At 40.0% G+C, this 18,499-nt stretch overlaps 1 protein-coding gene and 1 pseudogene across 4 annotated transcripts in view; one reads left to right on the forward strand and one right to left on the reverse strand.

Moving 5' to 3' along the window:
• TOPBP1 (DNA topoisomerase II binding protein 1) overlaps positions 1 to 13,777 on the forward strand; it is a 73,304-nt gene extending 59,527 nt beyond the window's left edge. For all 4 annotated transcript variants that reach the window (XM_069565291.1, XM_069565296.1, XM_069565303.1 and 1 more), the window contains one exon: positions 13,053 to 13,777. In XM_069565291.1, the coding sequence (XP_069421392.1) occupies positions 13,053 to 13,196 (144 nt within the window). In that variant the 3' untranslated portion in view covers positions 13,197 to 13,777. The remainder of the gene's footprint in view (positions 1 to 13,052) is intronic.
• A 3,055-nt stretch (positions 13,778 to 16,832) lies between these two features.
• On the reverse strand, positions 16,833 to 18,310 carry LOC138426653 (elongation factor 1-alpha 1 pseudogene; annotated as a pseudogene).
• Positions 18,311 to 18,499: the final 189 nt, after the last annotated feature.

Here is an 18,499-nt window from a genome sequence, read left to right on the forward strand (position 1 = left end):
TGGAAGTTCACGGTTCATGTATTGCTGAAGCCTGGCTTGGAGAATTTTGAGCATTACTTTACTAGCGTGTGAGATGAGTGCAGTTGTGGATGTTACTATACTGTAATTTTTTTTTTAAATTCGTTTATTTTAATTGGAGGCTAATTTACAATATTGTGATGGTTCTTGCCTTATTACATTGACATGCATCAGCCACGGGTGTACATGTGTCCCCCCAATCCTGAACACCCCCCCCCCCGACCTCTCTCCCCATCCCGTCCCTCTGGGTTGTGCCAGAGCACCAGCTTTGAGTGCCCTGCTTCATGCATTGAACTTGCACTGGTCATCACATTTGGTGATGAAAGATATTTCAATGCTATTCTCTCAAATCATCTTACCCTTGCCTTCCCCACAGGATCCAAAAGTCTGTTCTTTACATGTGTGTCCAGTGCCATTCTTCATCAGGATTGCTTTGGCTATTCAAGATTTTTTGTGTTTCCGTACAAACAGTGAAATTATTTGTTCTATCTCTATGAAAAATACCGTTGGTAGCTTGATAGGGATTGTATTGAATCTATAGATTGCTTTGGGTAGTATACTCATTTTCACTATATTGATTCTTCTGATCCATGAACATGGTATATTTCTCCATCTATTTGTGTCATCTTTGATTTCTTTCATGAGTGTTTTATAGTTTTCTAGGTAGTGTCCTGCTTTGTCTCTTATCACAGTCTTCATTTCAAAGTCTTTTTTATCTGATATGAGTATTGCAACTTCTGCTTTCTTTTGGTCTCCATTTGCATGAAATATCTTTTTCCAGTCCTTCACTTTCAGTCTGTATGTGTTCCTTGGTTTCAGGTGGGTCTCTTGTTGACAGCATATATTGGGGTCTTGTTTTTGTATCCATTTGGCCAGTCTTTGTCTTTTGGTTGGGGCATTTAGCCCATTTACATTTAAGGTAATTATTGATAACTATGATCCCATTACCATTTACTTGTTTTGCATTAGATTTTATAAACCTTTTCTATGTTTCCTGTCTAGAGAAGATCCTCTAACATTTGTTGAAGAGCTGGTTTGGTGATGGTGAATTCAAGCTTTTGCTTGTCTCTAAAGCTTTTGATTTCTCCTTCATATTTGAATGAGATCCTTGCTGAGTAGAGTAATCTTGTTCGTAGGTTTTTCTCTTTCATCACTTTAAGTATGTCCTGCCATTCCCTCTGGCCTGAAGAGTTTCTATTGAAATATCAGCTGTTATCTTTATGGGGATCCCCTTGTATGTTGTATGTTGCTTTTCCCTTGCTGCTTTTAATATTTACTCTTGTGTCTAATCTTTGTTAGTTTGATTAATGTGTATCTTGGGGTATTTCGCCTTGAGCTTATCCTTTTTGGGACTCTGTGGGTTTCTTGAACTTGGGTGGCTATTTCCTTCCCCATTTTAGGGAAGTTTTTGACTATTATCTCCTCAGGTATTTTCTCATGCCCTTTCTTTTTGTCTTCTTCTGTGATACCTGTGATTTGAATGTTGGTGCATTTAACATTGTCCCAGCAGTCTTTGAGGTTATCCTCATTTCTTTTAATTCTTTTTTCCTCTCTGCTTCATTTCTTTCCACCATTCTATCTTCCACCTCACTTATCCTCTCTTCTGCCTCAGTTATTCTACTGTTGGTTCCCTCCAGAGTGCTTTTGATCCTCAGTTATTACATTATTCATTATTGATTGACTCTTCTTTATTTTTTCTAGGTCCTTGTTAAATATTTCTTGCATCTTCTCAATCCTTGTCTCTAGTCTATCTGTAACTCCATTTTGTCTTCAAGATTTTGGATCATATTTACTATCATTATTCTGAATTCTTTTTCAGATAGACTCCCTATCTCCTCTTTTGTTTGGTTTGGTGGGTATTTATCATATTCCTTCACCTGCTGAATGTTTCTCTGCCTTTTCACTTCGTTTAGATTGCTGTGTTTGGGGTGCCATGTCTGTAGGCTGTAAGTTCATGGTTCCTCTTTATTGTGGAGTCTACTCCCTGTGGGTGGAGTTGGACTAGTGGCTTGTCAAGGTTTCTTGATTGGGGGAGCTTGTGTCTGTGTTCTGGTGGTTGGAGCTGGATTTCTTCTCTTTGTAGTGCAGTGAAGTGTCCAGTAGTGAGTTTTGGGGTGTCCGTGGGTTTGACACAGGGTTTGGGCAGCCTGTGTTTTACTGTTCAGGGTTGTGTTTCTGTTTTGCTGGAGAATTAGCATGGTATGTCTTGCACTGAAACTTATGACTCTTGAGCGGAGCTTCATTTCAGTGTAGGTATTGAGACTTTTGGGTGAGCTCTTGTCTATTAATGTTCCCAGAGTCAGGAGTTCTCTGATGTTCTCAAGTTTTGTAGTTAAGCCTCCTGCCTCTAGCTTTCAGTCCTTCTCTTAGAGTAGCCTCAAGACTTTTCCATCAATACAGCACATATGATAAAACATCTAGGTTAATGGTGAAACAATTCTCCACAGCAAGGAACACCCAGAGAGATTCATAGAATTACATAGAGAAGAGAAGAGGGAGGAGGAAAATAGAGTTGACTAAGAGAAGAGGGGGAGTCAAAGGGGAGAGAGCAATCAAGCCAGTAATCAATTCTCTAAGTGCTCTTCACAGCCCAGAACACCCAGAGAGATTCACAGAGTTAAGTAGAGAAGAGAAGAGGAAGTTAGGAGATAGAGGTGATCTGGAGGAGAAAAGGGAGAGTTAAAAGGGGAGAGAGAAGTCCAGCCAGTAATCAAATCCCTAACTGAAAATGGATACAGAAGATAGATTCTTAAAGGTACAAAATTGATAATACCAAAAAGCAACATTAAAAATCTAGAATAGACTCTCAAAAATATAATATAAAATACAAAACCAAAATCCATCACAATATTTATATGTGAAATTTACTTTAAAAAATAGGGTCCTTATTTTTGCTCGGTAATTCTAGGTTATGAAAATTAAAGGAGTAATAAAGAGCTTAAACTTTGTTAAGAAAATTAAAAAGTCATAATAGTAAAAATATAGCTAGGAATTTCTCTGGAGCTCTTGTGGCCAGTGTGACATTAGTTCAGTGTCAGATAGTCCCTTTTTCCAGCTTGTACTTGTTTTCAAGGTCTATAGGTCCTCCTCCAGTGCACAGTCAGTATTAACCACAGGGTTTTAATGCACTGCACCTGTCTCTTCCACAGAGGTTTATTTTGACTTCCTCTGTTTGCAAATCTCTTCAGCGTCTAATTTCTACCTTGACACAAGGGGGTGAAGGTGGCTACTTATTTAGGCTCACTTTTTCAGTTGTGTTTTGGGGAGGGAAGGAAAATGCAAATACCACTGGCATGTGTGGGGAGTGCTCGCAGCGTGTGGACCACCCTGGGTTTACCACAGCCCAAGGCAGCGTGTGTTTTCCAGGTCTTCACTGCTCAGACTCCAGGTGCTCTGCAATGATACTGTCCCAAGTGGGCCCTCCATTTCATGCGGTCCCCAGGTCTAAGCTGCTCAGGTTCTTGGGAGCTTTGCAGGGGCACAGACCCAGATGGGCTGTGCATTTTGTGCCTCCCAGGTCCTAGCAGCTCAGGCAACCCAGTGCTTGATGAGCACACCATCCCAGATGTACCATGCATCTGATCACCTCCCTGGTCCTGGCCTGTTGGTTTCCCAGGTGTGCTGCGAGAGCACCATCACAGGTATGCCATGTGTCTCTGGGGAGCTGATCTCAGGCTATGACGCTCCTGGCAGATGTCAGCCATTCAGGATCCCAGGAAGACGTAGCTAGCAACTGGGAGTCTGCTCACAGTTTGGCGGAAGATGCAGGCTCCGGGGCTGAGATTGCAGCAGCCCCTTGCCTTCCGGTTCTGGCTCTGTCTGTTGCCCGCCTGCCTCTCTGCCTCTTGGGAGAGAGGGCTCTATATTGCAACTGGCTTGCACTCCTTTGGTATTCACTCATCTTTGTTCTGTGAGTGCACCAGGGGTGACCGTGCTGTGTTACAGCCTTTCTCAGGAAGTTTGTGTTTTCTTGTCTCTCTGGTGATCCCATGTTGCTGTCTCATGTTAGCTCACTCAGATCGTCATCAGGGCATTCACGCCCATTCTTTACCCTAAGGACCGATGATGCTGCTCACTCCTCCCTGCCCAGCCGCCACTCTCCGGTGGTAGATGCAAGCAGCTGGGCTACTGTGATGCTGGCAGTTGTGGTTAGGTGTGTATTCTATGGGGTTCTTCTTTTTTTTTTTTCTCCCAGTTACGTTGCCCTCTGAGATTACAAAACTCCCCACAGACCCACCTGTGAGAGGGTTTCCTACTGTGTGGAAACTTCTCCTCCTTCACACTCTTTTCCCAAGACAGATCTCCATCCCTAAATCTTTTGTTTCTGTTACTGTCTTTTATATTTTGTCCTACCTCCTTTTGAAGAGAATGGGCTGCCTTTCTGGTGCCTGGTGTACTCGGCTAGCATTCAGAAGTTGTTTTGTGAAAGTTGCTCAACATTCAGATGATCTTTTGATGAATTTGTGAGAGAGAAAGAAGTTTCCCTGTCCTATTCCTCCACCATCTTGGGACCGCCTCCCCCTAAATATATTTTTTAGAAATCTATTTGTTGAGATATGAGGTTTTAAAATTCTACTAATTGAATAAGGGGCAGGGACTAGGGGAATGTAGAGAAGCTCCTGTACTTCATCGCTCCAGAAGTTACTGATTGTTTCAGGGATATGGCTGCCATCTAAGATGGACCCAACGTAGATGAATTGCTTAATTTGTACTGTGTCAGGTGTTTATATGTGTACTATAATTTTTTGGTATTTTTTCTTACATATGAAAGAATGTCTAGAAAGTATTTCCAGTTAAAGAATAGCAGAGTGTCATCCAGGCACCCAGGATAAAATATAGATTGCTAGTCTCATACGACCTCCAGTTGCTCCTCTTTGCTTGTTCATATCCTTGCCTTTGTCAGGGTTGATACGTGTGTCAAGTCCTAGATATCTGGAGAAGTGCATTGGGGGAGTAAACTGCCCTGTATTTCTGCATCTGAGCCCATCATTGCCTCTCTCTGGGTCTCAGGAGTAGGTCAAAACAGAAGACATTTATAGAGTGAGGCAGCAGGCTAAGGATGAGAGAGCAGCAGCTTCGGGTCAAGCTAATGGCCAAGAGAAACCAAGCAGAGGTAGGACCCTGAGACAGGCTTACCCCCAGTGCTCTGACTTCAGGTTAGAAACCAGGTGCTGTGGCTGCAGGGATCTTCGTGATAACAGACTTCCACATGTCTTCAGTTGCATTGCTTCAGTGTGGATGGTCACCCTGTATCTACTTCTGTGCACTGCCATCATCCCAGGAGCTCTGTTCACTCTCCTTTGTCTCTTCTAGTAACTTTTGTTTCCTTGCTTCTAGTATTGCTATTGAGTAGTCTAAAGCCATCTGATTCATAATCCTTTATATGTAACTATAGTAGGAAGTTCTTTTTTTTTTTACGTTTTCTTATGTCTGAATAGTTTCTGTTTCCACTAAGCTGTGTTTTAAAGCTGGGTTTTCATCTTCCATGTTAGAGGGATTTATCAGATATCTAGTAATTCTTGGTTTTCTATACATGATTAAGACAAGAGGGTAAAAAGCTGTTTGAAAGTATTGAGCACATTTGCGTCTTGTCCATTTTGAGCTGGGTGAGATGGTGTGGGTGGGCTAATTATTGGACCTCCTCTCCTGGATTCATAACTATGATTCATTTTATGTATATATTGTAAAGTGATCCCCACAGTAAGTCCACATACAACCACATGCAATTATAAATTTTTTTGTATTTTGTGTTGAGAACCTCCAAGATTGACTCTCAACAAGTTTCAAATATACCATACAGTACTATTAATTATAACCTACCATGCCGTGAATTATATCCCCATGACTTATATATATCAAATTTGTATCTGCTGACCCCCATCCTTTTTGCTCCCCCACCCCTCAACCCCCTGCTTCTTTCAAGCAACCATCAATCTGTTCTCTCTATCTGTTGAGTTCTCAGGGTTTTGTTTCTTAGATTCCATTTATAAAAAAATCATATAGTATTTGTATGTCTCTGTTTGACTCTTTTTGCTTAGCATAGTGCCCTCAAAGTCCATCCATTTTGCCACACTTGGCAGGGTTTCCTCTTTAATGTCTGCCAGTATTCCATTTAGTCTGTGTGAGTTTGTGTATGTACACATAAAGTTTTCTTTATCCTTTCATTCATTTCTGGATGGATACTCATATCTTAGCTACTATAAATAATGCTTCACTGAACACGGGAGTGTAAAGATCTTTCCAAATTAGTGTTTTCGTTTCCTTTGGATAAATACCCAGAAGTGGAACCTTTGGACCATATAGTAGTTCTGTCTTTAATTCTTTGTAGAACCCTCCATACTGTTTTCCACAGTGGCTGTAGCATTTACATTCCCACCAGTGGTGCGCAGAGGTTCCCTTTTCTCTGCACTCTTGCCAACATGTGTTGTTTCTTGTCTTTTCTATGTAAGTTATTCTAACAGGTGTGAGATGATATCTCATTGTGGCTTTGATTTGCATTTCTCTGTTGATTAGTCATGTTGAGCACTTTTTCACGTACCTGTTGGCCATCTGTATGTCTTCTTTGGGAAAATGTCTGTTCAGATCCTCTGCCTATTTTTTAATGGATTTTTTTTCTTTGCTGTTGAGGTTTATGAATGTTTTGTATACTTTGGATATTAACTCCATATCAGATACATAATTTGCAAATATTTTCTCCCATTTGACAAGTTGCCTTTTCATTTTGTTGATGGTTTCCTTCACTGTGCAGAAGCTTTTCGTTTGATAATCTCACTCGTTTATTTTTGCTTTTGTTGCCTTTGCTTTTTGTGTCAAGTAAAAAAAAAAAAACAAAACCACTGTCAATAAGCTTGCCACCTGTTTTTTTCCTAGGAGTTTTATGGTTTTAGGTCTTATGTTCAACTCTTTAATCCATTTTGAGTTTATTTTTGTGTGTGATTTATTAATTGGGTTTCATTCTTTTGCATGTGGTGATTTAGTTTTCCCATCACTGTTTATTGAAAAGACTGTCTTTTCCCTGTTGTATATTCTTGGCATCTTTGTTGTAAATTACTTGACCATGTATGCATATGATTATTTCTGGGACTCTAGTCTATTCCATTGATCTGTTTTTAGGCCAATACAATGTTGTTTGGTCGCTCAGTTGTGTCCAAGTCTTCGCGACCCCCTGTACTGCAGCACACTAGGCTTCCCTATCCTTCACCATCTCCCAGAGCTTGCTCAAACTCATGTCCATTGAGTCGGTGATGCCATCCAATCGTCTTGTCCTCTGTCATCCCCTTCTCCTCCTACCTTCAGTCTTTCCCAGCATCAGTGTCTTTTTCAGTGAGTCAGCTCTTCACATCAGATGGCCAAAGTATTGGAGCTACCAATACTTTGGTCCTTCCAATGAATATTCAGGATTGATTCCTTTAGGATTGATTGACTAATTGAATCTCCTTGCAGTCCAAGGGACTCTTAAGAGTCTTCTCCAACAGCACAGTTCAAAAGCATCAATTCTTTGGTGCTCAGCTTTCTTTATGGTCCAGCTCAAGTCTGTTACTGTTTCCATTCCTCATCTATTTGCCATGAAGTGATAAGACCAGATATCGTGTTCTTAGTTTTCTGAATTTTGAGTTTCAAGCCAGCTTTTTCATTCTCTTTCACTTTCATCAAGAAGCTCTTAAGTTCCTCTTTGCTTTCTGCCATAAGGGTAGTGTCTTCTGCATACGTGAGGTTATTGATGTTTCTCCCAGCAATCTCGATTCCAGCTTGTGCTTCATCCAGCCCTGCATTTCACAAGATGTACTATTTTGATAACTGTAGCTTTGTAATATAGTTTGAAATCAGGGCACATGATGCTCCAACTTTGTTGTTCTTTCTCTAGATAGCTTTATTTGAGGTCTTTTGTGTTTCCGTACAAATTTTAGGATTGTTTGTTCTATTTCTCTGGAAAATGCCATGGAAGTTTGATACGGATTGCATTGAATCTGTAGATTGCTTTGGGTAGCAAGGACATTTTAAAAACATTAATTCTTCTAATCCATGAGCACAGATGTTTATTTGTATCTTTTTCATCAGTCTTACAGCTTTCAGTTTACTAATTTATAAGTCTTCATTTCATCAGTCTTAGTGTTTATAAATGTTAGTTGAATTTATTGCCCAGTATTTTATTATTTTTGATGCAAGATGGGATTATTTCTTCTTAATTTCTCTTTTTAAAAATTTTAAATTGTCTTTGTCATTAAATGAATTTCTTGAAAGGGAACCCAACTAGGAATAAAACTACCATATGACCCAACAATCCCACTACTGTGTATATACCTTGACAAAACCATAATTGAAAAAGACACATGTACCCCCAGTGTTCATTGCAGCACTATTTACACATATATATATATGTATATGTGTGTATATGCATATATATATGTATATACATATGTGTGTGTATAATGGAATATTACTTAACCATAAAAAGGAGCACATTTGATTCAGTGCTAAGGTGGATGAACCTAGAGCCTATTAGAGTAAGTAAGTAAGTCAGAGAAAAATACTATATATTAACACATATATACAGAACCTAAAAAGATGGTACTGATGAACCTATTTGCAGGGCAGCAATGGAGACACAGACAGAGAACAGACTTGTGAACACAGAGAAGGGGTGGGAAGGAGAAGGTGGGACGAATGCAGAGAGTAGCATGGAAACACACACACAGCCATAAATGAAATAGGTAGCCAGTGGGAATTGGCTGCATGACTTAGGAAACTCAAACTGCGGCTCTGTGTGTGACAACCTAGATGGGTGGGATGGGGTGGGAGCGAGATTTAAAGGCAGGGGACATATGTATACCTATGGCTGATACATGTTGATGTATGGCAGAAACCAATACAATATTGTAAAGCAATTATCCTCCAATTAAATATTTTAAAAAATTGAGGAGGGGGGAATAGCTTTCTTATAAACAGGATATAGTTGGGACTTGGTTTTTATTCTCTAAAATGTTTAGTCTACAATGTATTTACCAATACTGGATTTTACTTTTTGCCATTTGTCTTTTGGTTTGTCTCTCAGTTCTTTGTTCCTGAGTTCTTTTCTTGTCTTTTTTGGTATTAAAAATCTTTTGGAACTCCATTTTATTCATTGTCCTTTTTTTTCGTCTGCACTGGCTCTTCATTGCTGTGTGAGCTTTCTCTAGTTGCAGTGAGTGGGGTCTGCTCTCTAGTTGTGATGTATGGGTGTCTCATTGCTGTGGCTTCTCTTGCTGAGGAGCGGGAGCTCTGGGCACACGGACTCCATAGTTGCAGCACATGGGCTTAGTTGCTCCACAGCATGTGGGATCTTCTGGACCACGGATTAAACCTGTGTCCCCTGCATTGGCAGGGGGACTCTCAACCACTGGACCACCAGGCAAGTCCAGCATCCATTCTTTTTAAAGCAACAACTTCTCTGCTTTTTTTGGACAGGTAGAAGTGTTTTGCTCTCCTGATTACAATATACTTAATTTTTCATAATCTTTCTAAAGTTACTATTGTACCACTTTGTGTAAAATTTAGAAATCTTGGAACCATATAGATTCAATTGCTTCCCCTGCTCTTCAAACCAGGAGTCAGTAAACTATAGCCCACAGTCCAATTTGTTGTCTATTTTATAAATAAAACTTATGAAGTTGAAACCCAGCTATGTTCATTCATTGGCATATCTACAACTGCATAGTTGAGTAGTTGTAACAAAGATTTGCAACCACTAAAATGTTTAATGTCTGACCCATCTATCTGTTATAACTCCACAGTTTTGTGTAATACTTTAAGTTTTGCCTTAGACAGTCTTATTTAAGGAAATCAAAAGGGAAGCCTTTTATATTTATCCTAATATATATCATCTTAAATGTTATTTCTTTCTGAAGAGCTAAGTTTTCATGTGGTATCATTTTCCTTCAGCCTGAAGAACTTTCTTTAGTTTGTAATACAAATATGATGGGGACAAATTCTAGTTTTCTTTTTTGAAAATGTCTGTTTTAGCTTATTCTTGAAGATTTTTGATAGGATATAGAATTGGGGGTTGAGTTTTTTTCTTCTTCTAGTACTTTAAAGACTTCGTTCTCTCCTGGCCTCTTTTATTTCTCATAAGAAGTTGATGGTAATTTGAATTGTTCTTTATGCAATGTGTCATTTTTCCCCTCCTCCCAAGCTCTCTTATGCCTGGCAACCACTAATATTTTTTTTAAGAGGACAGAAAAAAAGTCATTATTTTGCTGTGTGAGGTCTTAGTTGCAGCACACGGGGTCTTCATTGCATCACGCAAGATCCTTTGTTGCAGCACATGAACATCCTGATTGTGGCGCACAGTCCCCAGTATGTGGGCTCAGTAGCTGCAGTGCATGGGCTTAGTTGTTCTACAGCATGTGGAACCTCGTTCCCCAACCAGGGATCAAACCTGTGTCCCCTGCGTTGCAAGGTAGATTCTTAACTGCTGGACTACCAGCAAGTCCCAATTAGTAATCTTTTGTCCATTTCTAAAATTTAATGATTTTTAAAATCTTAAATAAATGAAATTACTAATAATGTGTGAACTTTGGCAATTGGCTTTTTTCACTCAGTAAAATTCTTTTGAGATTCATCCAAATTGTTGTATTAGTATACACTTTTATTCCATTTTATTACTGAGTAATACAGATATACTACAGTTAATCTTTAACCTGTTGAAAGACATCTGGGTTATTTCTGGCTTGGAGCTGCTAGGAATGTTTGTATAATTTGTATGTGAATATAAGATTACACTGCACTGGGATAAGTGCCCAAGTGTATGTTTCCAGAGTGGGCATATTTTACAATTCCCGCCGTCAATGGCTGAGTGATCCAGTTTCTTTGCATTCTCATCTACATTTAATTATCATTTTAGTTGGCATATAATCTCTTGTGGTTTTAGCTTGTTGCATTTCCTTAATGGCTAATCAAAGTGAACATCTCTTGGTGTGCTTTTTTACCATGTTTATAATCCTCTTGATTGGAGTGTCTCCTCATGTCTTTTGCCCATTTTGTAATTGAATTGGTTTTACCCGTGAGAGTTTTTTGTAGCAGATACTTGTCTTTTGTTGGATATGTGTTTACACATATTTTCTCCCTGTCTTGGTTTATCTCTTTACTTTTATACTCCTTTTTTTTTTTTTTGGCTGTGCCACACAGCTTGCAGGATCTTAGTGCCCCCACCAGGGTTCAGGCCCCCAGCAGTGGAAGCACTGAGTCCCTAACCACTGAACCAACAGAGATTTCCTGCCTTTATCTCTTAACAGGATTTTTTTGCAAAACAGAAGTTTAAAAGATTTTACAGTTTTTATACTGTCTATGACCCATTTTCCATAAAACATGTGAAAGTCTCTAAGTTGTGTCCCACCAGGCTCCTCTGGCCATGGGATTCTCCAGGTAGGAATACTGCAGTGGGTAGCCATTCCCTTCTCCAGAGGATCTTCCTGATCCAGGGACTGAACCCAGTTCTCCCACACTGCAGGCAGATTCTTCACCATCTGAGCCACCAGGGAAACCTGGTTGTGAGGTTTAAGACAAAATTGTCAGGGGGTTGGCTGGGGGGTTTGCTGCCTCAGAAGAACCATTTGTTAAAGAGCAAATGGTTAATCCTCCGTTCAGTTGCATTTGTACCTTTGTCGAAATTCAGATGTGGGTCGTGTCAGTCTGTTTCTGGATTCTCTGTTCTATTCCATCAATCTATGTGTCTTTCCCTCTGCAAGACTTTTTTTTTTTTGCAAGACTCAGTTAGTCCTAATACTCGGTAATGATTCCTTTCTCTTTATTCCTCTTTTTCAAAATTGCTGTTGCTATTCTAGCACTTGTACTTTTTTTTTTTTTTTGGCTTGTGTCTTTATATGTAAATTTTAAAATAAGTTTGTTTGTCTGTAGAAACACCTTGCTATGATTTTAATAGGAATTACATTAAACCTACAGGTCAGTTTAAGTGTTTGACATCTCTAGTATATTAAGTCTTTCAGTCCTTAAAGACAGTAGGCAGTTTGCTTGGCTGATGTTACACAGTAAGTTGCAGCTCAGATCTCAATTGGGTTCTTGGGGCCTTACCTTGAGTCTCTGACAGACATGATTTAGGGGTCAAGTAAGAATTTGGTCAATGTTTATAATACAGAGTTGGAGCTCCCCTCAGATTTTCTGGAATTTCCCACCTCATTTTCTAGTGCTATGGTGCCATTCTGTCCTGTGGCTCTTCAAAATTTTCTGTTTTAGCCAGTCAACATGACACAGACGGGCATCTCTCCTGACTAAAAGCTGTAAAAAATGAAAAGGAGGATTCACCCTATCATTCCTTTCTTTCCAGAGGTCAGCCCCCTTTTGGTATTTGCTGATTGTTTCTTCTACAGTGTCTTAGAGTAGTTGCTTCTAGTATGTTCTGGTTGGAAGTTATACTTGTTAAACTTTGGAGGAATTGGATTGAAAGGCATTTACCCAGTGTGGTGGTGATTCCTTGTGTTCTCCAGTCTACCATGTTGCCAGGAATAAATTGTACTTATAATAGCTGTTTTCTTTTATGTTGGAATATGGTTGTGAGGAAGAAAAATGCAAAGGATTTTGGAGTCAAGTGGAGAGGTACATGAATTTTGGCTTTGCCACCTGCTAGTTATATAACACTGTGTCATTTAAGCTTTTTTGTCTGTAAAATGGAGAATAACCTATCTCACATGTTTATTGTAAAAATTTTTTAAGGTTTTCAGAAACTTGCAGTAAGCATCTCACTTAAATGATAGATGTTAATTGTATTTTGTGTTTTCTCTATTCTGTTTTTAATCTATATTTAATCCATTAAGATCTGAGCTAGCCCCCCTCTGCCTGAGCTATAAACTCATTTTTCTAATAAAAGGTGAAATTTTGTTACGTGGGATCTGTTCATTAAGGGTGACAAGTGCTAAGTAGCTATCTTGGAAGACTGATGTTTTTTTTTTATAAAGCAGAGTAGAGGAATCTATTACCTTATTAACAGTTTGAAATCTGGGGGAAAAAAATTAACAATGTTGGGTTTTTCCCCTCTTTTATAGGAATCCCCTCCTCAAGTAGAAAATTACTGTCTACCAGAGGCTGCTTCATTTCTTCAGAATAAAAAGGAACCTGGGCCTGGATTCTCACAAAAGAGGAAAGCTCCTACAGAAAAAAATAAAATCAAACGACCCAGAGTACAGTAATTATATTTACTCAGTTATCAAAACATTAAATGTTTTTTAAATTAATAACTTGAATATGACTGTGATGGATGTGTAATTTAAAGACAAGAACCTGGAGAATTCAGCTTCAGTGTAATGATGAAGCTTGAAGTTAGTTTTCAACACCTGAAATTTTAATCACTGAAATATTAACTGATCCTAATAGAAAGTTACCTGAAATAACAAAATGCAGCTCCTCAACTAGCTTGTCGTTAAACCATATTGATGTGTGTAAGGTGGGTTTTTATTTATTTGCTTGTAAATATCCAAGTCTGTAGTTCAGTGGAAGTTTTAGCAAGATGTTAGATTTTGCCTTAAAATGTCTGCTTTAATTCGTAACAAGAAAGTTATCAATTGGGATTCATTCATATTTTCCCTGATTTTTAGCTTCTCACCATTTTACCTCTTCTTAACAGGAGCCTGAGCACAAGGTTTAATGAGGAACTGAGGCTTTAAACTTAAGTGTGTGTGTATATATGTATATGCATGTTTGTACAAATCTCCATGATGTTTGCCAAGTTTGGGGGCCAAAACTTGGAAAATAAAGACAATAAAGAATAAAAGTAGTGACTCAAAGTAGTTGTTCAAATAGATAATTAAAAAAAAAAAAAAATTCTGGTAACCATTCTCTTGTTGAAACAAAAGATTTGTAAAAGAGCTTAAAAATAAATCTAGTTATGTTTCTGATGTTGTTTATGTAGAATTATTAGGGCTTCCCTGGTGGCCCAGTTGGTAAAGAATCTGCCTGCAATGCAGGAGACCTGGGTTAGATCCCCAGATTGGGAAGATCCCATGGAGAAGGGAACGGCTACCCCCTCCAGTATTCTGGCCTGGAGAATTCCGTGGACTGTATAGTCAATGGGGTCGCAAAAGAGTTGGACATAACTGAGCGACTTTCACATACACATGTAGAATATGGCTCTGGTGGGTTAAAAAAAGGAAGAACTACAGAACTGCATTAGCCTGTATTAATCTAAACCTAAAGACCAGATACTACATGCATGGCCACAGTTCTCTAAATATAAGGCTGCTTCACTTTGTTTAAGGGACTGTAATTTTGATGTAAATTGTTCAGTTCCTAGTAATAATCTTTGAAAGGCAAACTCAGATGCTGATAAATTAAAATCCTTAACCTGAACACCAAACCCCTGAAGTTTTCATCAGATTTTTCTCTAAATGAAGTAGGGGTTATCACTGCCCTTCAGTCTTTTTAGCTTTGAGCTAATTCACACCTTGCTGCTGCTGCTAAGTCACTTCAGTCGTGTCCGACTCTGTGCGACCCCATAGACGGCAGCCCACCAGGCTCCCCTGTCCCTGGGATTCTCCAGGCAAGAAGACTGGAGTAAGTTGCCATTTCCTTCTCCAGTGCATGAAAGTGAAAAGTGAAAGTGAAGTTGCTCAGTCATGTCCAACTCCTAGCGACCCCATGGACTGCAGTGTACCTTAGGACAACAGATTCTTACACCAGCAAACAGGTAACATTGTCATATAAACTGTACTCCTGCCCTCCTCCAAACAAAAAACCCACAGACCTGGGTTTTATTAGACCATTTTGTGTTAGCTGGTCCTTTCATTGGCAGTTTCAGGTATGTTTCTCTCTGAATTTCACTACTTAAAAATTCTTTGAAATAGTTACTCTTTTGTTGATGAGCACACTGTTGCCAGAACAAATATTATTCTCCTATTTCTCTATCTCAGAAAAAATGAACTAATGTAGCATTGTCTTTTCTGCCATGATTATGAACTGTTTTCTCTGTTCAGGCCTTAATGTACAATTTTAAGGCTCCAGACCTCAGCTTCTGTTGACTCTCCAGAATCTGGCTACACCCTGCATAACAGATTTTCAGTCAGGGTTTGACTCTTACATTGTGAATATCGTTACGCCAGCGAAGTCTTCTTACATGCAGATAATTCTAAACATAGGTAGATATCTCATTTAAAAAGGAAGAAAAAAAAACTTTCCTTCACTATTCTTACTTTCTGCTTAGAATTACTATAGTATTTTAATCTATGACATTTAAATTAGCATTTCTTATATTCCCCTGTGACTTTTCATGTTCATTACTCTGGCCTCATCACGATTCATTGATTCAACAAATACGACTCCTCAGCATGTAAGGTAGTTTGTGGGCTTCAGGAACAAACCGCTTGCAGGGTCCCTCGGAGTTAGTGGTAGGGCCCTCAGTGCAGACACTACACTCAGTATTTATATTTCAGGCTGAATTTTATCTTCCTCAGCCCACTAAAGAAAATTTCACAGATTGACACTTAACACCATATGTGACTGTACTTGGAGTTTGGAATAATTAACGTTCAATAAAGTCATATGAGCGAGCTTTAAGGAGAGACCAGGAGTTCATGGGCACAGAGGAAAGGCCACATGGGGACACAGGCAGCTGTCTGCAAGTCGGGAGAAGATGCCTTACCAGAAGCCACCCCTGGAAGCACCTTGACCTTAAACTTCTAGCCTCCAGAATTGTGAGAAGTTTGTTGTTTAAGCTCTAGTCCATACCTGTTTATTTTGAGACAGGGAGGGAAGGAACAGGACAAAACCTCTGGACAGTGAAGGAGGAGCACAGCTATTAGCATGTTGAACAGGCTGGAACTGGCTGAAACCAAGATGACTTCAAGAATAATCTGGTCATTGACATTTAGCTTATACTTTCATTGTAATAAAATCACTCACATGGGAAAAGTGGGCAGTGGCCCAGTTTCTGGAAAAGTCCCATCCTTCCCTGAAACCGCGAGAGTATTCCTCCCAGCCATTAGCCTATGAAATTACTCAGCCCATAAAAAGCAGCAACCCCATGGCATGAGTCCAATCTCACTTTCTGAAGAGGTTCTGCCAGTGGAGTGTGCATCCCTCAAACTCACTCTCACTTTTTTTAGGGGGTGCTCATTTGTGAAGTCTTTGCTGCATGAAGCAAAAGATCCCGTCTTAGCACTCCATCCCAGGACCTGATGTTTCCCTCTCCTGCAGCAACTTAACAGATGAACCTTTAACTTGGAGGTATTTTGATACGTGCTGTTTTATAGCGGAGGTTGGCAAGCTTTCTCTGTAGAAGGTAGAAGATGAACTTTTAAGCAATGTGGGCTGGTCTTTCTGGCATTTTTCCTCCAACCCTCTAAAATATAAAAACTATCCTGAGCTCAAGGCCATGTGGAAATAGGCAGTTGGCCATAGTGTGACCCCCCCCCCCCACTCTAGCCTCAAAAATACTTTTCAATCTGTATTTATTGACCTGTTTTATTGGCATGTCCCTAGCACCTCAAACAGTGGATGGAATAAGCAGATACAAAATAAATATTTTTAAAGCAATTCATGTTCCTTGGGGAAAAAAGAAATCTGTCAACAAGCAAGGCACACAGCTCTTTGTTTTTCTCCCACTTATAAGAAGTAGTATCCTTTTGGCACTTCATGCTTGTTTAGCATTTGGGATTCTGTAATTGAAAGTATTGAGTGTTTTAAATTTGTGAGGTATTTATGGGAAGAAAAGCCAGGATACAGATATTTATGTTTTTCAAGGCATAAAAGAAAAGTAATAGACTATTTTGCTTTTAATACAATAGCAATATTTTTTTTTAATCATTAACCAGTCTTTTACTATTAAACTTAAATGGCCAATTGAGACAAACAGTTCTGAGACCGTTCTTCCACCACTGATTAAGACTGGGGTGGCAGGTATTGGGGATAATATTCATTTAGCTTTCTGGGCAGACTTGGTGACCTTGCCAGCTCCAGCTGCCTTCTTGTCCACTGCTTTGATGACACCCACAGCGACTGTCTGTCTCATGTCACGCACAGCAAAACGGCCCAGGGGAGGATAATCAGAAAAGCTCTCAACACACATAGGCTTGCCAGGAACCATATCAACGATGGCAGCGTCACCAGATTTCAAGAATTTAGGGCCATCTTCCAGCTTTTTCCCAGAACGACGATCAATCTCCTTCAGCTCAGCAAACTTGCAAGCAATGTGAGCTGTGTGACAATCCAGCACAGGTGCATATCCAGCACTGATTTGGCCTGGATGGTTCAAAATAATCACCTGAGCTGTGAAGCCAGCAGCTTCCATGGGTAGATCATTTTTGCTGTCACCAGCCACATTGCCACGACGGACATCTTTGACAGACGTTCTTGACATTGAAGCCCACATTGTCCCCAGGAAGGGCTTCACTCAATGCTTCATGGTGCATTTCTACAGACTTCACCTCAGTTGTTACATTGACTGGAGCAAAGGTGACCACCATGCCAGGTTTGAGAACACCAGTCTCCACATGACCCACAGGGACGGTACCAATACCACCAATTTTATAGACATCCTGGAGAGGCAAACGCAAGGGTTTGTCAGTTGGGTGAGTTGGTGGCAGGATGCAATCCAGAGCTTCAAGCAGGGTGGTTTCACTGGCATTGCCATCCTTTCGGGTGACTTTCCATCCCTTGAACCATGGCATATTAGCACTTGGCTCCAGCATGTTATCACCATTCCAGCCAGAAATTGGCACAAATGCTACTGTGTCAGGGTTGTAGCCAGTTTTCCTAATGTAGGTGCTGACTTCCTTAACAATTTCCTCATATCTCTTCTGGCTATAGGGTGGCTCAGTAGAATCCATTTTGTTAACGCCAACAATTAGTTGTTTCACACCCAGGGTGTAAGCCAGAAGGGCATGCTCATGGGTCTGCCCGTTCTTGGAGATACCGGCTTCAAATTCACCAACACCAGCAGCAACAATCAGGACAGCACAGTCAGCCTGGGATGTGCCTGTAATCATGTTTTTGATGAAGTCTCTGTGTCCTGGGGCATCAATGATGGTAACATAGTACTTGCTGGTCTCAAATTTCCACAGGGAGATATCAATGGTAATACCACGCTCACGTTCAGCTTTCAGTTTGTCCAAGACCCAGGCACATTTGAAGGAGCCCTTTCCCATCTTGGCAGCCTCCTTCTTGAACTTTTCAATTGTTCTCTTGTCGATCCCGCCACATTTGTAGATTAGATGGCCAGTCGTGGTAGACTTCCCTGAATCTACGTGCCCAATGACAATGATGTTGATGTGGGTCTTCTCCTTTCCCATTTTGGCTTAGGTTTAATGGTGGTTTTCACGATACCTGTGTCCTGGCGGCAAACCCGTTGAGAAAAAAAAGCTAGCAATATTTTTAAAGCAGTAGAAACTGATAAAGGAAAGAGAATCAGGCAGTTATCCTACCAGTATGACTGCATTTCAGGATAACCTGACAATTGAGAAAAGGCCCTATAGAATAATTCCAGGCAGAAAGTGCACAAGAA

Source organism: Ovis canadensis, chromosome 1 (assembly GCF_042477335.2).
Source record: "Ovis canadensis isolate MfBH-ARS-UI-01 breed Bighorn chromosome 1, ARS-UI_OviCan_v2, whole genome shotgun sequence".
NCBI lineage: Eukaryota > Metazoa > Chordata > Mammalia > Artiodactyla > Bovidae > Ovis > Ovis canadensis.